General features: G+C 56.8%; 1 protein-coding gene across 1 annotated transcript in view; it reads left to right on the top strand.

The window, feature by feature from the left end:
• Nos1 (nitric oxide synthase 1) overlaps positions 1-20,691 on the top strand; it is a 138,449-nt gene that overhangs the window by 85,627 nt on the left and 32,131 nt on the right. The window contains 9 exon segments of the mRNA XM_026386158.2: positions 6,774-6,902; positions 7,866-8,011; positions 9,482-9,644; positions 10,127-10,218; positions 11,788-11,929; positions 14,153-14,292; positions 15,526-15,700; positions 18,497-18,598; positions 20,483-20,677. Of these exon segments, the coding sequence (XP_026241943.2) occupies positions 6,774-6,902; positions 7,866-8,011; positions 9,482-9,644; positions 10,127-10,218; positions 11,788-11,929; positions 14,153-14,292; positions 15,526-15,700; positions 18,497-18,598; positions 20,483-20,677 (1,284 nt within the window).

Genomic DNA, 20,691 nt, shown 5'->3' on the forward strand with positions numbered 1-20,691 from the left:
TGGTTTGGCTGCAGATCAGAAGCGCCTTTTCCCTCTCTCGCCCGGGAAGAGCCAGGCCAGGCCCCAGCAGCCCAGGAGGGCCTGTGAGCTTCCCGCCTCCCTCTGCACCTCTGTAGAGGTGGACGGACCAAGGGACGTCTGCAGGGGTGGCCCAGGTCTCTCAGCCTGGGGCCTGGGTCTCTGTCTCTGCACTTGATCTCGAGGTGGCCCCTCCCCACCAGCTCCTCAGAGCCCGGGCCTCTCCGCAGAGCTCTGGTGCGCATCCTGGTGGAGTGGCCTTCGCTGGCTGCTGACGGCTGGACAGGAAAACAGGACTTCAGGGATCCTGCTGTGGGCCAGGCCGTGATCCCGCCGGTTGGCTCTGCGACGATACCTGGGCATGTCCTGACGGACCCCCCACAGCCAGCAGCTCCAGAACTGTCCCCCAGACGAGCAAATTAATGAAAACCACGGTTCTCGTCTTCTGTCCTGAAGGACGGCCTCCGGACTGAGCCTCTACTCTACCTGCTCAAAGCCACTTTACCTGTGGCTCCTAGAATCAGCTTCCCTCCTCCCGGTTCCAGTGGTTTCTGCTTTTTAAAAATTGATCGATTGATTTTAAAGCCTCCACAGAGGCTGAGCATTGTTCATAACACCAAGGGGGGACCCGGCCACTACCTGCTTCTCTCAGTCAGGAAGGGGCAATCGGCAGTTCAGCAGCTGCATGTTCCCCCAGGACCAGGCAGAAAGGAACAGCATGCCAGTGAAGCAAGGCAGACGCAGGTTAGACAGGAGAAGGAACTTTCTGACTCCGAAGACTGTTAGTTTTCTAAAAGAAAAAAAAAAAAAAAAAAAACAGAGTGAAGTCCAACCCTTTGACCCAGAAGAGATTCCCATCATCTGTGAAGCTCCTGATTGTCTAAAGTCAAGGAGAATCAGACACAGAGACACCTCTTTTTAAAACAACCAATCTCAGAAAGTTGAGCTGTTCGTGTTTATCCAGGTGCCATGTCTCCTTGCTTAATATTCGTCCCCAAGCCTCGGTACGCACAGCCAGGCACGGAAGGAAAGAGGCAGGCAGAGTCCGCTGCCTCCGAGACCCTCCCAGGCACGTGTAGGGTGACAAAGACATATACGGTGGCAATCGGTCTTAAAAGAGAGAGGGACACAAAATGCTCCAGTGACTTAAATACCTTAGCAGGTACCAGCAAGGATTAGACCCCAAGGAATGCGTTAGGCCTGGGTTTTGAGGATCGAGTAGGAGTTGGCCCACAAGAGAGAGGAGAAGTGCATTATGGGAAGAGGCCTGTCCCTGGCCGATACAGCCCGGGGCTCCCAGGGCTGCGGCAGGATTTGACCCCAGGCCACGGATCCCAGGCCACTCCGCAGGCTCCACCCCGGCTCAGGACTTCCCCCGGTGGTCATTCTTGTTCTCGTTTTGCTAGTTATTCTGCTGCTCTCGTGAGGCAGAGAGGACAAGAGGCACGTTCCTGTTGTGCACAGGACACCCTGGGGACCCCCAAGCAGAAAGGGACCACCGTTTTGTGACAGATCTGTGACGCACGCCCCTCAAGGTTATGTCACCGTCCTGGTCCATCATCCGCGTCAGTGCTGCAGGCCTCCCAGGGCCGAGCTCCGGGACGTCCAGGCAGAAGGTCAGCAAGGTAGCGGGGGACGGGCAGGAGCTTTGGCAGCCTGGATCCCCAGCCAGCTCCGTGGCAGGTGACGGAGCCCCTTGTCCTCTTATGGGTGACTGATGATTCAATGAGCCAGTGGACGTGCAGCGGCCCAGCCCGGGGCTGAGCCTCCAGGAGGCATTCGCTATAGGTAGCTGGGAAGGAAAGAAAATTTGGGGGGTGGGGGGGCAGGGGTTCCAGGGATGGAACTCAGGGGCACTCAGCCACTGAGCCCCATCCCCAGCCCTATTTTGTATTGATTTAGAGACAGGGGCTCACCAAGTGAGTTAGGGCCTCACCATTGCTGAGGCTGGCTTTGAACTCACCATCCTCCTGCCTCAGCCTCCTGAGCCGCTGGGACGACAGGTGTATGCCACCATGCAGGGGAGGGAATGTGGTCCTGCCCTAGCCATCATCTTTTCATTAAGTATCTGCCGTGACTTCTGGAACCTTCTGCCCCTAAGACAAGCTGCAGATGTAGCAGGCCCGGCACCGACGTCACCCTCAGAGCCCACCTGGCTGGCTTTAGCAGACCCCACAGGCACCATGCGGGCGACCTCTCAGGGTGCCTGTGGGGTACCCCTTGCCCCAGGCCTCTCTCTAACCCCCTGCATTTGGATTCCTCCCTCTGGAGGGTCCCCAGACCCCAAGCTAAAGTGCCATTCACCTCCCCTGGCCCCCCACCTGGCTCAGGCCCGCTGCCCGGTGTCTCATCCAGCTCAGGGCCAGAGCTGGGCACCCACGGCACTCAATCAAGAGCCCCACAACAGGTCCTGCCACCCTGGGGGTCGGAGCCCGAGCGGAGCCAGGGAGTGTCTGGGTGCGGCCCTGCTGGTGTTTCCATGTATTCTACAACTGTTTGTTTTAACAGCTGAGTGTCCAGTCGATTCAGTGCAGCCTGTGCCAACCGTTATCTGGGTGGGACAAGGACATGCTGGCTGGGAAATCAGGGCTACTCCTCCGCGTGCTGTCCGGCCGCCGTGCCCCGGAATCAAAGTGTCTGCCCATAAAGGCTGACGGGGCCACAGAGGTGGTTCTTCCTTTTTTTTTTTTTTTTTTTTTTTTTGCAGATCAATGTCCACTGCCAAAACCCCGTCCAGAGACTCTTAGAGAGGTCAAGGGAGACCTTTGCTGAGGGTCCCGGGATCTTAAATCTAAAGCTGACTGTGCCCATTTCCAAGGTTGACATGTAACAGGACGCACAGATGGACGGGATACCAAGGGGAGACGCCGCAAGACCATGGCAGGATTCATTTTTAAAATGGATTTCCAGTGCGCTTTTACAGTCTGGTCTGGTGATGGGATTAAGCTTAGAGTCTGGTCACTTCTGACAGCTGGGGTCTTGCTGGATTTGGAGAAAACATCAACAATCCAGTTTAAAGTCCCCTTCAGCCAGGCACGGTGGCCCACGCCTGTCATCCCAGCGGCTGAGGAGGCTGAGGCAGGAGGATGGCGAGTGAGTTCAAAGCCAGCCTCAGCCACTTAGCAAGGCCCTAAGCAACTCAGGAAGACTCTGTCTCTAAATAAAATATTAAAAAGGGCTGGGGATGTGGCTCAGGGGTCCAGGGCCCCTGAGTTCAACCCCTGGTACTCCCACACACAAAAAAGACCCCCTTACCCTAGAAGATCATTGCACCCCCTCCACTCCAGAAGCATGCCAGGTCTAGTTCCCGAGCACCCCGATTCCCCACACACTGAAGCACATAAATCATCGCTCACTTCTACCAAGTAAATAATGAATCACTTTGGACACCACACCTTGAGCACATCACAGGTCCCAGTAAGTCACGATCTCTAAGTGGCAGGTTTTCATTGCATGGACCGGTGGGGACCTGCTGCTCCGCGGGTCTGTGGGCCTGGGCCCTGAGCTGCCACCGCTTGGCGCCAGGTTAGCTTGCTGCCCTGGAGAACTGCACCCACAGGTGGGCATAGTGCTGCCCGGAGCCGCAGCAAAGGGCACCGTGTGTGGCTTCTGGCCCCTGGTGTGGGTGACCTGCTGCCCAGCCCGGCCCCAGCACGCTCCCCTCATTTGGGGACAAGCCAAGCAGGGCAGGTTGCCATGGCCTGTGATGGAGGACCGTGGCCAGTGCCAACCGTGTGAGACTCGGGAGGCGCCAGCCTTGAACAGCTTAGGCTTTGGCACCTCTGTGTGTGCACCAGGGCTGCCCAGGCAGCTACCGCCAGCCGGGCAGCGGACCGCCTCACAGCTGGGGAGGCCAGGACTCCAACGCCAAGGCCAGGTGGGCTGGTCCTCCTGAGGGCCGTGATCGGGGCTTATTCCAGGCCTCTCTCGGGGCCTCGCGCACCACCTAACAGCCTCCCTGCGCCTGGGTGTCCATCTCCAATTTCTCCCTTATTCTGAGGACGCTGGTTATTTGGGGATCAGAGACCATCTTAGCGACCTCACTTTAAATGAGGCCCTCCATCCAGACCCTCCCTCCAGCCAGGCACGCGGGGAGAGTAGGGGGGGCACATGCCTGTCACCCCAGCAACTTGGGAGGCTGAGGCAGGAGGATCGCTATAGGCAAGACCAGCGTCAGCAATAAGCAAGACCCTGTCTCAAAATTTAAAGGACTGGGGACGGGGCTGCCTGGCGGAGCACTTATCTAGCATGTGTGAGCCCTGGGTTCCGTCCCCAGGGGGGAAAAAAAAGGATTTTATCCGCAAATAAGGTCACATTGGGAGTTATTGGGGTTCAGGAGATCAGTGTATGGATCTGGAGGGACACAGCTCCTAGGACGGTCTGAGTCTCACAGATGTCTCAGTTTTCGACTCCGCCATGGTGTGAGAGCAGTCGATAGAAATCAGACTTTGGGTTTCGAATTCGGATCGTTTCCTGGGTTCCGATGCATCTGTCCCCAGGCTGAGCAATGACATCAAGACTCTGCTCCCATAATCCACTTGGTCCCGAGGCCAGCAACCCACCTCTGCAGGGTGCTGTGTTGCTGAGCTGGGCTGGCTGGATGCAGTCTCTGTTCATACGCTCGTTTCCATCCTTGGCTCGTGGGCTGTGCAGAAACAGGCCTCAGGCCCGGTCCAGCCCCAGGCTGCTCCCCGATGGACAAGCCGCACTCAGAGAAGTCGTCTGCATCCTGCATGCAGGGCCCCTAATGGCTGTGTTAATGTCCCCTCCTGAGTCATCCAGTATCACTGCTGGCTCATTAAAACATCAAAGTGGCTACAGCGGCCCTGCCAGAGGGCTCCTAGGGCCTGGACTCCAGTGTGCAAGGCGACGAGGACGAGTGGACGGGCCGGGGCAGGCGCGTCCGGGCTGCCAATTCCACGGCTCTTCACGGCTGCTCCTCGCACATCTGGAGCCTCAACAGATGGCCTCCTGGATGAGGGCCTGCTCTCTCCCCCCCGCCCCCTGGCCACCCCCCACACACCGCCCCCAGTCGCCTGCCCTCCACCCTCCTGACACGGGCCCAACCCTGACCTCAGCACCCAGTCGGTCACCCCGTCTCTGGGTGACCAGGTGCTTCTCAGCCTCCAGGACGTGCATAGGGGTGGCCCGGGCCATTTCTTAACCAGCTGAGTGAAACCCCGACGTGGAGAAGATGGCGGGAAGACCTTCCATATGGACAAGTAGCTCCCTGCACCCCTCAAAGATGCAAAGATGTCAACTCACTCCAAGGATCGCCTCGCTCTAAAGGCCTGCTCTGGTGGGACGCCTTCAGTGCAGGGCCGCTGGGAGACACAAGCAAAATGACTTAGGGTCCAGCAGGGAAGAAAGTCCGAGGAGGGGACAAAGAGAACAAACGACCCACCCCAGGCTGCCCACTGTGGCTGAAGTACAGTTTAGTCTTCGTCCATTTTCTGTCGCTGTGACTGAGTGGCAGAGGCAGGTACATTATAAAGAAGAGAGGTTTGTTTGGCTCGCGATTCTGGAGGCCGGAAGTCCCAGAGTGGGGTGGCAGATCTGCTTAGCATCTGGTCACACCTGCTGGCTCAGCTCTCTCTTATAATGCCATCGTGAAGACTTTACCTCCCTGAGCTCATCCTGGCTTAATTTCTTCCCACGGCTCCATATGCAAATACTAGAATACACAAAGGCCCTGCCTCGGGGTCACTGAGGCCTACTCTTGGCATGAGCCGCCTTCAGCATCGGCTCACCTTCTCCCCTCCCTGGCGTGGCCTTCCCATTGGGGTGTGTCTGCTGCGTCTCTTACAATTGCTGAGTGACGGATGCTTGTCTGACACACGGGCGCACCTCTGCCCCAGCAGGTACGACAGCTACCCAGAAACATGTAGGAAAGGGGGAATCCTTGCCAGTGAGGTCTCGAGTGGATGGGGCATTGGTCGGCCTGGGACTTATCACCCCCACCCACCTACTGGTCTGTTTGCTTCCAGAGGTGAAAGCAAATGGTGGACCACAGGTGTTTGGGAAAAAGGAAACCGTACGTGTAAAGGCCCTGAGGCAGGAACAAGCCTGCCATTTTCAAGAGACAGAAACCTGAAATTTGGGGGCTGAGCTATAGCTCAGTGGTAGAGAGCTTGCCTAGCACCTGGGAGGCTCTGGGTTCGATCCTCAGCACGACATAAAAATAACTAAGTAGAATAAAAGTACTGCGTCCATCTACAACTAAAAATTAAAAGAAAAGAAACCTGGAGTTTGGAGAAAGTAGTCTGTGTTGCCAAGCTTCCTGATCTCAACCTTTCTGTTTTCTCAGTACTTGCCAGAAAGGGTGAATTTGAGCTACAGCAGGAAAGGCCCGGACATTCATACAGAGGAATGTGTCACCACAGTGACCTCTTCAGCTCTGAGGGCTGTTATCATTCAGAGACACTGATCATTTCCTTTAGGTCATTTATTCACTCAACAAACATTTCCTGAGTTCCTTCTCAGTATGCCAGACCCTGTACTAGACTTCAGAGAACACCTTTGAGTTCCTGACCTGACCCTTCTCCCCAAAACAGAAGCCAAAAGGCTCTTTTCTGGGGTGCCAGCTTGTGCCCAGGTACCTGTCACTCAGGGAGGGTCAGATCCTTTGGTCAGGTGCAGACTGTCAGTGGCTCAGGGAAGATTCTAGAAAGACCAATGCCTCCCAGCCCAGTGGAGACCGTTCTTCAGTTCCCTCAAGACCCCGCCTGATGCGCCACCTCCGTTCTCTCCTCTAGCCCCCTGCCTCGGGGAGACAGTCCCCCACAAAGAACGGCAGCCCCTCCAAGTGCCCCCGCTTCCTCAAGGTCAAGAACTGGGAGACGGACGTGGTTCTCACTGACACCCTCCACCTCAAGAGCACCCTGGTGAGTCCCCCAGACACTGTCCAGCATCCCCTGGACGGGCTCTTTGTCCCTGCTTGAGGGCAGTCTGACCACCGATGAAGTTCCGAACAGACCCTGCCCTGATTTCACACTGTGTTGTCCTCTAGACTTCTAGATCCGATTTTTTAATAGTGTCCACACACCCACATATTCCTTTAAGTTGGGGTTAGAAAAGGGCCTTTTGGAGAAATGTATCTGTTGGTTACTGCTGCGTAACAAACTGGCCCAAAAATTCAGTGATGCCTGAAAACAACTACTGTTTATGACTTTAGAAAAATCTCTGGATTAGCTGGGTGGTCCAGCCCATCGGAACCGGACACCCTGGATCTGAGTGAGGTTGTATCGTATGCCCGCAGCCACCTGAGGGGACAGCTCAGGGCCGGCTGATCTAGGATGGCCCTGCTGAGGTGACTCTGTTGTGCACGGTCTCTCCTTTTCCAGCAAGCAGCATGGTGGAGGCAGAAACATGCAAGATCTGTTGAGGACTGGGCTTGGGCATGGTGCAGGGCCGTTTCTGCCCACTCTGTGGGCCAAAAGTAGCCGAGATCCAAGAGATGAGGACATACAGCCCCCTCTCGATGGGGAGCCGCTATCAAACCACACTCCAAAGAGAAAGCTGGGAGGAAAGAATCGGGGTCATTTTTGCAATTAATCTATCAGAGACATGTTCAAATGGGCTACTGTCCCCTCTGTTAGCATGAGAAAGTATCCTGGGGTCTGGTTCCCGTGATTCAGATTCGTAGTCAAAACGCCCCTAACTGACCTTAAATTGTGACTCGCTGTCCCTTACATTGACTGAGGACCATGTCCAACAATGACAGGAAGCTGGTTGTTGGCGTCCAGGGCCAGGTTAGCCCTGCCCTGAGCACCAGATCCTGGCCCCCAGCCCACACCCGCTGATCTCGGGGGAAACCCGGCCATAGCCTGCCTCTCTCCCCCTTCCAGGAGACCGGCTGCACGGAGCACATCTGCATGGGCTCCATCATGCTGCCCTCTCAGCACACGCGAAGGCCCGAAGACGTCCGCACCAAGGAGCAGCTCTTCCCCCTGGCCAAGGAGTTCATCGACCAGTACTACTCGTCCATTAAGAGGCAAGTGTGGGAGGGCACCCGGGCGCACACCTGTCATCCCGGTGACTCCGGAGGCCGAGGCAGGAGGATCGTGAGCTCAAAGCCAGCCTCCGCCACTTAGTGAGGCCCTCAGCCACTCAGGGAGACGAGACCCTGTGTCTAAAGGAAATGTTAAAAGGCCAGGGGATGTGGCTCAGTGGTGGGGGCTGGGGACACGATGTCAGCTGCAGCTTTGCAGAGTCCAGCCAAACCCCGAGTTCGAGGCCTTAGCCCGCCCGTCACAGGGGTGGAAACCTGGTAGCCCTCGGGCCAAACCTGGCCCCCAGATGGACTCTTATTTGACCTGGGAAAGGATTTCTTGGACTCTGGAGTATTTCACGCAGTTGCACACCTGGAGGAAAACTCCCAGCTGTGGTTTGTGAGCATGCAAAGAAGGGCAAGCTCACAAACACCAGGGACAGTAGGAAGGATTACCACTGAAGAACCTTCCAGAAATCGCCTTGGCTCCCTCCACAGTCCAGACATGGAGTCCAGGCTCCGTAACCCTTCTCCGAAATGTTCTGCGCCAGGCGCATTTTGGGTCTCAGAGTTTTTCAGATTTTAAAATCATCTGCATCGACTTTACCAACTGAACACCCCTCACCTGAAAATCTGAACCCCAGGGGCTAAGGTGTCCCTCTGTGGTAGAACACGTGTGTAGCGGGGCCGGTCGCTGGGTTTCAGTGGGGGACCTGGTGCTGGTTACACTGTTCTGTAGAGCTGCCTTCTTAGGAGCCTCAAAGTTCCCAAAGTGATTTTTAACTGTCTAAAATTGAAGGCATTCCCAGCAGTGGGAACTTAGAAGAGCTCCCTCTAAGACTACGACTTTCCAGCTTCTGTTGAGCAAGACCCAGCAGCCTTGGGGCCCCATGCCTATCAGGGAGCAGTTGGCTGGGGCATAGTCATGGCTGGTCCCCAAGGACAAGGCTCAACGTAGTCCCCACCAGCTGGTTTCATCTACACCCCCCACAGAGCCCTCGTAGGCACCTGAGTGTACCCTCTCTGCTTTATGCTCTGTCACATGTAGCAGTCTATGGGGGACTTCCTGTGGCCCCCAGTGTCCTATCACAGCTCATCCCTCCCACCCACCTCTACTTCAGAAGAGGGGGTAATGACGTGGGTTAGCTTTCCGTCCCTGTGACAAAACACCTGAGAGAATCAACTTAAAAGGAAGGAAAGGTTTGTTTGTGCTGATCATTGGCGTCCAGGGCGCTCAGCCCCTGTTGGGTTGGGCCAGTGGCCAGGCAGCTCATCCGGGATGGAGAGCAGGAGGAGGAGGCCCCTCACCTCATGGCACCGGGGAAACAAGGGAGGGGGGAGGGAGGGCGCCCCCCATGACCTCACTTCCTCCCACCAGGCCCCGCCTCCTACAGGTGCCCCCGCCTCCTAGTAGAGTCCCGGGCTGGTGGGAGACCTTAGGGGGCGCTTCACGCTCCTCTCCTCCCAACTCAGGTTTGGCTCCAAGGCCCACATGGACCGGCTGGAGGAGGTGAACCGGGAGATCGACAGCACCAGCACCTACCAGCTCAGGGACACGGAGCTCATCTACGGGGCCAAGCACGCCTGGCGCAACGCCGCCCGCTGCGTTGGCAGGATCCAGTGGTCCAAGCTGCAGGTGGGAGACCCCTTGGGCACCCCAGCTGACCCCAGACCCCACCGCTCCCTTCAGCCTCCCGCCCACCTCCCTGACTGACCTTCTCCGCGTCCCCCCTGACGGGTCTGTTTCTGTCCCGCTGACCCGATTGGATTCTAGGGAAGAGCTCCTCGTGGGCAGTAGATTCGTTATCAAGATCGGGGTTTGGAGTTTGGTTTTTTGTTTATATATATTTTTTAATCCCTCAGTACTAGTCCCTAACAGAAAACGTAGCCATCTCATTAAAACGCCCCCTGTATTGACTGTCCCCTTGGTCACATTCGCTTGCACTTTGGGAGACTTTTCCTAGTCTGATTGACGTTGCTTATGAGCATAGAAGAAAGAAAACATAAAAGGTTGCCTGGGACTCAGAACGACGTGCCTGCTACTCCAGAGAGGGGGCCCTGGGGTGGGCTCTGGGAAAGGGGGAGACGGCCGTCAGTCCCACCGGGCATCTCTCCCAGGTGTTCGATGCACGCGACTGCACCACGGCTCACGGGATGTTCAACTACATCTGCAACCACGTCAAGTACGCCACCAACAAGGGCAACCTCAGGTGAGGGCCTGCTGACCTGCTGGGGGGTGAGGGGGCCTCGTGTCCCTTCTCTCCTGGGGCAGTGGTATCCCCCGGGGTTTGCAAAACTGCAACCACAAACGTCCCACTCAGCCCTCACCCAGGAGGAGCCTGAGAAAGGATGTTGGGTCTGGGATCCGCACACAGCACCCGCCTCACCCCGGCTCACGGGCTGTGACTCTGGTGTCGCTCAACACGCCTCTGTATGTACGTCACACGACGCGCTGGGTCTGCTGCTCAGGGATGCGTCAGCACGGGAGGGACAAGGGACTCATCCTGGGCTCCTCTCCGCGGTGGCCCTGAGAGACGTTCTGCTCAGAGATTCTGGAGAGCGCTCCGACCCTGTGTGGTTTTCACCTGGCCTCCCGCGCACCCCGACTTTCCTACTGAAGGGGACGGCCCCCCTCCTGCAGGATAATAATGGTGCCCTCTTTTGCATAGAGGGGAGGACCTCAAGTGGAGCTCAGAAAGCAGCAAAGGGGGTGGCTGTTGCAGAACACCTGCAGGAGGAGAGCCACCAGCCGCGGGGGGCACAGGAGATCCCTGCGTTGACAGGAGAACCCAGGGCAGGGTCCCCGCGGCCAGGAATCAGATCTCTTGATGGCACAGGGGAATCCAGGCAGAGGGAGGAGCTCGGGGCAGAGGATATCATGGGGCATGGGTGGAAAAGTCATCCTGCTTCAAGTCTACGTTTTTCTTCTCCCGTCCTTCCCCTGTGCCAAGGAGCAAAGCCCCATCCTGTGACACCCTTCACCCTGGGGTAACCGTGGGCTCGTCCCACCACACAGCGAGCCCTGCACGGAGATGAGTTTTGCAAAAGGGACTCAGAGTAGGTCTTAAATCTGCCTCCCCGATGACAGGGTTAGGGGACCTCCGCGGCCGAGGTGTGCAGAGAGGGCACTGGAGGGTAATGAGGAGCAGGTGGAAAGGGTTCACACAGGTGTGTCCTAGGTTTCACAGGAAGGCTGGTGGTCTGGTTGGTGGCGCACACTGATCCCAGCAGCTCAGGAGGCTGAGTTGGGAGGATCGCGAGTTCAACGCCAGCCTCAGCAACTTAGGGAGGCCCTGAGCACCTCAGTGAGACCCTGTCTCTAAATAAAATACAGAATAGGGCTGGGGACGTGGCTTGGTGTTGGCCAAGTGCGCCTGAGGTCAATCCCGGTACCCAAAAAAAGGAAGGCTGGTGGTAGGAGAAGAATAGAACCTAGAATCAGGATGTGCCGTGACTCGGGGGCCCCAGGGCTCCCTGCAGACGGCGTGTGCAGAACTCCCCGGGGGACTGGCTGATGTCAGGACTCTTGTCCCCTGGGGGCAGGGATCCAGAGCCCCTGGCTCTGAACCCATCCTCCTGCCCCCCCCCCACTGGCCTTCACCCTCCGCACACCAGGGGCTCCAGTGGAGAGGTGATGTCCCCTCCTTCCAACAGTTAATCCATTGACCCTGGGGACCTGGCACAGGTCCTGAGCCTGTTGGCCTGGGCAGCAGTGTTTCGAGTGTGTCCCCAGAGCACATGTCTCCCCCTGACACCGGCTGTCCTCCCCGGCCCCACAGGTCGGCCATCACCATCTTCCCGCAGAGGACGGACGGCAAGCACGACTTCCGCGTGTGGAACTCGCAGCTCATCCGCTACGCTGGCTACAAGCAGCCCGACGGCTCCACCCTGGGGGACCCGGCCAACGTGGAGTTCACCGAGGTGCGAGCGCGGCGTCCCCACCCACCCACCCACCTGGGCTCAGGGCCCCGAGCTTTCTTTCCTGGTTTGATGAGCAGCCTTTGGGACCCAGGGTGCCCTTCTTCAGACTGGCCGCTGCCCTCCGTCCCCGTCCTCCAGCTCTTTCAGGGTTGGGCCTTGGGTCACCTTGGTGCCACGTCCTCACCCCCAGCCCCCTGGTGGAAACTGTGGTCCCATTTCACAGGTGGGCACAGCGAGCAGTGATCCAAGGGGGACAAATAGGTCAGGGGAAGGCGGGACCGCAGGGCACAGCTCATCCCACCAGGAGGAGAGACGCTGGCAGAGGAAGCCCGTCGGGCATCTTGGCAGGGTCAGGTAGTGTCTCCGACTCGAGGCACCACTCACGTTTCTGCCACTGTCGACCACAATTTTGACTCTGCTAAGCACCAGCCTCTAAAAGCCACCAGGAGAGCAGCCAAGACCGGTCCCCACCCAGGGTTCCTTCCAGGTGGGCCTGTGGGCGGGCACCCCCTGTATTTACCACCCAGCCCTCCCCAGGTAAGCTGCTCTCCGCGCCCCCTGGCCCCAGCCCCTGCCAGGCCCAGGGTGACTCAGCTGCTACCCCTGGGTGCTGGCTTCACCTGCAGGTGGCCTTTCTTATTAAAATGTGATTATCCTGAGAAGGGGCTGTCTCCAGGGCAACCAGAGCTGCACCTGTGTGCTCATGGCCCAGCCAGGCACCACTTGGCACAGCGGAAGGTGCACTTGGCCTTGACCTTGCCTCAAGTCGGCAGAACGGCCCCCTCCTCAGCTCAGCCTTCCAACCGTCCCGGCCAGCGCACCCCTCCTGAGCCAGGAGCCAGCGCCGCCCCTCTCGGCCCCTCCCTCCCAACCCTCTAACCCCACGCTGCCCTTCTGGACAGCCGCAAGCCGTGGGTGGCCCCTGAGCACCTCGTCTGTGGCTAGTGCAAACCGAGATGTGCCTCTAGAGAAGGTGCCACCACAATGCCAAGACTCAGTGTTCCAAACACAGGGGGCGGGGTGCCTGGCACACACCTGTCATCCCAGGGGCTCCGGAGGCTCAGGCAGGGGGATCCTGAGTTCCAAGCCAGCCTCAGCACTCAGCGAGGCCCTGAGCGACTTCTCAAGGACGTGTCTCTGAATAAAAAACAAAATGGGCTGGGGATGTGGCTCAGAGGTTGAGTGCCCCTGAGCTCAATGTCCAGTACCAGAAAAATAATAACAATAATAATAACAACAACAACAATGATAATAATAATCAGTGGAAACGAGCTCACTGATCGCTCTTGTGTTGGTTGGGGACGTGGCTGAGTGGCAGATCTCTGCCTGGCAGAATCCCCAGCACCACAAACATCACAAACAGGTGCGAGCCTGACTATCTAAAGTCTCAATATTTTGTTCAAAAATATATGCATTGATTCCAGATTGAAACGATGATGATGGAGGCACGGCAAGCTGCTGCGTTCATAAAAAACTAGCAACCTTACTGGATTGATAAATATATGTTTGATTTTAACATTGACGTTTCAACATGAATATTAATATTCTAGCGATGTAAATGCCTTCACTTTAACCATTTATCATGGATCAGTTAGTGTTGATCTTTAGGGTGTCTCCTTGTTACATAGTACCTCTATTCGATATTATTTAGATGAAAGTTAGCAATTTCATTTTACTGTCAAACGGATCACTTTGAATAGATGGATACTTTAATACATGAAGAATATTCACATAGAGTGCTTGCATTTAAATAAATATGTGAATAAAATGGTTTTCACCTCTTTTTTAATGTAGCTGCTAGAGTCAGTCACTCATGTGGCTCACATCAAATATCTATGGGGCAGCTGCCCTAAAAAAATGTGTTCTAGATGGTGATTCTTCACCACAGGGAGCAGACCTTCTTTGCATCTTGAGGCCTCTAAGGTCAGGTGACAGACCCAGGACAGAGCCAGCCCAGGACGGCGCCAGGATTGTCCAGCTCTTCCCTTCCCCTCTGGGAGCCCCCAGGGGCACAAGGATCCCGGAGATGTAAAGCTTCCTGTTGGGGCAGAGGGTTGCCCTGTGCCCCGGGGCCCACTAGGCGAGCCCAGGGGGACCCTCTGTCCAGTGGCAGTGTCCGCTGGGGACTCACATTGGGGTCTCTGCTCAGCCCTCAGCCCCACCCCACTCCCCACCAGGCTGGAGGGTTCAGGGCCCCGAGCTGACCGAGCGCTCTGTTTGCAGATCTGCATCCAGCAAGGCTGGAAGCCCCCGCGGGGCCGCTTCGACGTGCTGCCCCTCCTGCTGCAGGCCAACGGCAATGACCCCGAGCTTTTCCAGATCCCACCTGAGCTGGTGCTGGAAGTGCCCATCAGGCACCCCAAGTAAGAGGGCTGGTGTGGGGGGTGGGGGTCCCCGGGCCCCTCTCCGCCCAGCCTTCGCCCCCTGGCTCCCTCTGCAACCCAGACAGGGGTTCCCAGGGGGTCTTGGTTCTTCCCCGTGGGCTTGGGCAACGTGGGTGCCCTCGGGGGCCATCCTGAGAGCAGCCAACGGTCAGAAGTGGACCCAGGGAAGGTCAAGTTCAATTGGCACCTGGTGCTGGGAGGAGCCGCATTTGCACTTGGAGAGGGAAGAATCCCACCCCAGGCACTAGGCTCCAGGAGAGGACCAAGGGAGGTCGATAAAAACTCAAGATGTAAATGCCATGTGTTTCAAAGATCTAACTTAACTCTTTTTTAGTTTATTTTTTTGTTTTTTAAATCCACAAAGAGCCACAGAGCAACACTATAAATAAAAACAGGAATCAGCTCAGAATTGAGATTAGGGTGACACAAGCAAGGGGGGTCACACAGGGAGGGGTGGGGGCCTCTCTATTTAAAGTTTCAATATTTTGTTCAAAATATATACGTAGATGGGCAGCGCTAAGTCATGCATTGATCTAAAACGCTGCATGAATAAGCAGCAGCCTTGATGTTAATGGCTGAGTCTGTTGGGGTCCCCCTAGATTTTGTGCCCTAGAGGAGTGCCCCATTTGTGTTCCCTTCCTCCTGGCCTGGGACAGGAGGCCCGGGTCACAAGGCCCCTGGTGCCGCCTGCTCTCTGGGAGCACCCCCAGCTCCTGGATCCGCTCACTGACTCAAGCCACATCCTTCCCACTCCACTCAGGCACCCAGCTGGCCTTAGGGGCTGACTTGGTCCCTGCCTCGGTGGTCTTACCTTCTCAAAGAGGAGAAGACCTTACAAACACAACGACTTCATGCTTCTAGGCCCTATAAAGTGACTGAATTCCAGTAAAATGCGGCAGTCGGAATTTTATGATGCCCAGAAGTGTGAGGCCACACAGACCCGATAGGACATCAGAGAAGGTTTCCCCAGAGTGAGCAGCATTTTAGCTGAGAATTAAGCATAGGGAGGAGCTGGGGGCACAGATGGAGGAGAGAGGACCCCCAGGAAGAAGGAGCCAGCCACCTGGGCAAAGGCCCTGGGGTAGAAAGGCGCCCCGTGGGTTGCAGCAGAGTGATCGCTCCACACTTTCTCCTGGACTCACTCTTGGTTTGGAAGACCCACGGCCGCCCAGGGCAGTGGTTCCCAGACCTGGGCTGCCTTGCCGTCTGCAGGTTTGACTGGTTCAAGGACCTGGGCCTCAAGTGGTACGGCCTCCCCGCTGTGTCCAACATGCTTCTGGAGATTGGCGGCCTGGAGTTCAGCGCCTGTCCCTTCAGTGGCTGGTACATGGGCACGGAGATCGGTGTCCGCGACTACTGTGACAACTCCCGCTACAACATCCTGGAGGTAGGGTCCCTCGGTGGTCCCCGGGGCAGGACGCCTCAGGCAGAGGTTTGGCGCCTAGAAACTGGAAGGGGAACAAATAGAACCACAATCCGGGTGAACTTCTGGAAGCACCCGTGTGTCTTTACCAGGGATGGTAGCACTGCTTAAGCACCTTATGTATACAGTCATCACCCCCCCCCCCGCTGCCCTGTGTCTGTCGGGGGTTCATCCAGGAACCCCCACCGAAGCCCAGGTCCTTGATGTAAAAGGCCCAGTGTGCGCCTGTGACCCGCACACCCCCGGCACGCTCAGATCCTCTCGAGGTGACTTCTGATACCGTGCTAACCCGAAGGGTTCAGAGGATGGATCATGACAGGGAAGACATGCCTTGGACACGTTCTCTACAGGTGCAAGCTTCTTCCCAAGTATTTTCCTGGGAAGGTTGTTTGGATCTGCGTAGACGGAAACCGCGGCTCTGGCTGCAGGGGGCCTGTGGTGTGCGGGGGCTTGTGTGTTCAGATGACTGGTCTCTTTCCTTCAAGGTAACGGCTGTGACATTCTCCAAGTTACTGTTTCTATCAGTGGCTTGGAACCCACCGGCTATAGCACACTCTCATTTAACCCTCACCTTAACCTTAAGGTGTGATAATCCCCTGAAGGTGGAGAAAATGAGGCCTTCCAGAGGGAGTAAGTGACAAGCTCAAGGTCATGCAGCAGAGGAGGGTAGCATTTCTCCACAGAGGGTCTGATTCTGTTCCCCCCACTGAATCCTCCTGAGGGGTCCCAGGGCTATGTTTTGTCAGCCAATGTCCCTACCAACAGTCTTCAGTCTTCGGCGGTTGGCCTCATTTCAAAAGAAGATATGGGGGAACAGAGAAGTTGAGTTCTGGGCCTATGTCACACAGCAAATAAGGTACAGAGTCAGGAGTAGAACTCAGAACCAAGCATTAGGTTTCTGTTGTTTAAATCCATGGGTCCAGGGGTCCTCGGTCTTGCTGCACCTTGGAGTTGACCCTGGGGGCTTTCTGATGCCCAAGTCCCCCTCCCTGGAACCCTGTTGTTATTGATCTGGTGTGGACCCCAGGCTTCAGCATTTTGTAACATTTTTTAATTTCCTCAGAAGGTTCTACTGGGTAGCACCCATCTGTACCACCTCCTGGCAGGAAAGGGGGAAATAGTTCAGGTAATTTCCATAGATATGGCTCAAGTTGCATTGGGGGATTTTTAGTTTTTTTAAGTCACATAGGTTTTTTTTCTTTTTTTTTTCTCTGCAACTAATTGTTCTTGTTTAATTTTTTTAAAATATGCTGTAGAATGCCAGGCACACGCCTGTCATCCCAGCAGCTCGGGAGGCTGAGGCAGGAGGATCATGAGTTCAAAGCCAGCCTCAGCAACTTAGCGAGGCCCTAAGCCACTCAGGGAGACCCTGTCTCTAAAGAAAATATTAAAAAGGGCTGGGGACGGGGCTCCATGGTTAAGCGCCCCTGGGTTCCATCTTTGGTACTAAAATCAATGCAGGAGCCGCGTGACTGCCCACACGACACTTGGCTCTTTCCTAAACCAGCTCGAGTTTTACATGTCTCTGTGCAAAGCAGCAGCTAATGATCTGCTCTCTGCAAACTCGTCCCTGCTCCAGACCCAGCAGAACCTAACGCCCGGCCTCCGAGAACGCATTACCAAGTTCTCATTGCGCTGTCTGAGTGCGTGTCCCTTGCAAGGAGTCATCACGGGCAGCTAGAGGAGCCTGTCACCCGCCCCAGCCCTCAGTTCCAGCTGCCGTTGTGTACAGACGGTGACAGCTGGGTGGGAATGACTTCCCCACTCCTTAGAAATTGCTGCCTTGCAGCCCTGTAATGAGACCTGGGCTCCGCCGGGGACGGCGTGACGGGAGGTGAGCAGCTCAGCCTTAATTAACGAGCCTGCTGCCGGCTCTGCCCTGCCGCTCCAGAGCCGGTGTCTCCGACTGTCACCAATTCTCTTTCCCAAGTAACTTGACACAGGTGCCAGCTGATGAGGAGGCAGCTCCCAGGTCTGGGGTATCGGGCGTCCCCCGAGCTCTCCCTCCCCGGCCACCTGGCTCCGTGGACTGTGGACAAGTGCAGACAGGGTTCTGGCCTCAGTTTCCCTCACCTGTCAGAGCCCAGCAGGTGTCCCTCTGAACTCACAGCCCACCGTCTCCAGTCTGAGTAGTGACCGCTGCAGGGTGGAACAGAACGGGGGGAGCTTCTCCTCCAGGGAAACAGTCGCTCCTGATCCATCGGAAGACCACCCTCGGATTTGAAATAAAATCCTGGCTTCCTGGCTCGCCCTCCAGGGCCCCCCCCCCCCCGCATCCAGTCCTGCTTCTCTCTCCCACAGCCCCCGCCCCCCGCGGCTCACCCTCCTGCAGGCACACGGGTCCTCCTTCTGCTTCTCAGGTGACCCAAGCCCCATTCCCACCCCAGGGCCTTTGCTCTTGCTCTTCTCACTCACAAGTCCCCGCCCCTGGTCTGCGGACGTCTTGCTTCTTCTCATCATCTCCTCCTCCCGTTTCCTTCCTAGGAATTAACACTGATCATAAAATGAGCCCTCTCCCCACTCGACGGGCATGTCAGCTCCATGACTCAGGGGCTCCTTCATGTCCAGTAGATTCTCAATTAAAAAAAAAAAAAAACAAACCACAACCACTTTTGCAGGAGTGAGTCCATGAGGGACCGGGGCATGAGCTGGTTAGTCCAGGGACCCACGGTGAGGGGACCCACGGTGGCGGCACCCGCCCTCCTTCGTTCTGAAGCACCGAGGGGCCCCAGCCTGTGAGTGGGTCTTGTCCCCCTTCAGGAAGTAGCCAAGAAGATGAACCTGGACATGAGGAAGACGTCGTCCCTGTGGAAGGACCAGGCGCTGGTGGAGATCAACATCGCCGTCCTCTACAGCTTCCAGGTAGCACCCGGCTCCCGCCTCACGGGCGTGAGAACCTTCCGGAACCTTGGTGCTGAGGGTCGAGAAACCTGGCTACCAAAACCCACCTGGGCGGGTCCTGTCCACCAGCATGACCCCCTTCCTGTCCGCCTGCCTCCCCTGCTTGGGGGTCCTGGGTGGGGACCCTGTGAGGAAGAGAATACTAGATGGGGAGGGAGGTCACCACCCGCTGCTCACGATGCTTCGGAGTCACCATGAGGAGCTGGGCAAGACAACCCCCGCCTGTCATCCCCGCGGCTCAGGAGGCTGAGGCAGGAGGATCACGAGTTCAAGGCCAGCCTCAGCAACTCAGCAAGGCCCTGATCATCAGCAAGGCCCTGCCTCTGGCTGGGGTTGTGGCTCAGTGCTTCAGCACCCCTGGATTCCAGCCCAGTGCCCCCCCTTAAAAAAAAGTTGTGACCACAGGTATCCTCTGTTCCTGTCCTCTCCTAGGGACTCCTCACTATCAGAGCCTCGTGGGCCCCTGGAAAGGGTGTGAATGGAGTTAAGCCCTTGGGTTCTTTGGCCCAGGGTGAGAGCCAAGGTCACGGGGCTCCCGGAGTGGACAGGCCCCAAAGAGGGACGCCCGCTGTCTCGGGGTTCTTCAAGGGTCCCTGGTGGCCCTGCGCAGGTGGCCCAGGGAGGCCGGTGTGGACAGAGTAAGCGCTCCACGCTCTGTGTGTAATAAGCCGATGGCAGGGGAACGGTCCCCACCGTGTTACGTGGTTAAGGGGACAGGTCCCTCCTTGGGGTCTGACACGTCCGTGGGGTCCACTCTGTGGCCCGCCCTTGCTGGGGTGGGGGCGAGGTGACCAAGGAAGGGCGGCTGCCCTTGGAGCCACAGGGGACAGGACAGGTGTTCCCAGGAAGCCACGTGGTGACAGCCCCCAGGGGGTCAGTCCCCCAGACCCCTGTGTCCCTCCAGGTTGGCGTGAGGTGCCCTTCTCTTGGCCTCCCAGGGGAGATTTGTCCACCTGCCTCCATACTGGGGTCGGAGGACTGGACACTCCCTGTCTGAACCACGACGGGTGGAGACCACAGAGCGGACACTTGGTCATGAACACAGAATCACATTTTGACACTGACCCGTGATGATCCAGGGCAGGGGCAGGAGCTGCAGAGGACGGTCTCTAGCATCGAGGCCAGCTCTGCCCTCGGGGGCTGCCCACCAAGCCTGGATAGACGGGTGGAAACTGAAGTCATATGTCAGGGACAGAGAGGGGGCCAGGGACCAACGGCACCGAGAACAGAGAACTCTCGGAGGGTGAGGGTGAGGGAGCTGTTGAGATCCCGGCTCGGATCCCTGGGGACCTGGGCCAACGACAGGCAGGCTCGGGACAGCACGGATGGACTGAGCTGACCAATTCGAAAAGCACAGAGGGGACAAGAGTCCAGTCACTGCCTGAGGTTCCTCCCCCTTCTTAAAAAGCAGGGAAAGGTATGAAAGACACCGGCACCAAACAGAGACCTTTTCCTGGGTGTGATTACAAGTGAGAGAAATGCAGAGAGTCACCGGCTCCCCTCACACTGCTTAGAATCATCTCCAGGACCACCATCTTGTTTGCTTTCTTTTCTTTAAATTTTTATTTATTTTTTATTTTTTGGGGGGGCAGGGGGGGTTCTGGAGATTGAATCCAAGGACGCGTTACCACTGAGCCCTATCCCCAGCCCTTTTGATTTTACTTTATTTATTTATTTTGAGGCAGGCTCTTGCTAAATGGCTTACGGCCTCACTCAGTTGCTGAGGCTGGCCTCCAACTGGCCATCCTCCTCCCTCAGCCTCCTGAGTCTCTGGGATGACAGGCGTGCCTTGCTGGGCTTGGCTTCCCCAACTCCTCTGACTCCTGGCCCCTTCTCTTCTCACAGAGCGACAAAGTGACCATCGTTGACCACCACTCTGCCACCGAGTCCTTCATTAAGCACATGGAGAACGAATACCGCTGTCGGGGGGGTTGCCCGGCTGACTGGGTGTGGATCGTGCCCCCCATGTCTGGCAGCATCACGCCCGTCTTCCACCAGGAGATGCTCAACTACAGGCTCACACCCTCCTTTGAGTACCAGGTCCTGCCCCTTCT

The sequence above is a fragment of the Urocitellus parryii genome, chromosome 3, assembly GCF_045843805.1.
Source record: "Urocitellus parryii isolate mUroPar1 chromosome 3, mUroPar1.hap1, whole genome shotgun sequence".
NCBI lineage: Eukaryota > Metazoa > Chordata > Mammalia > Rodentia > Sciuridae > Urocitellus > Urocitellus parryii.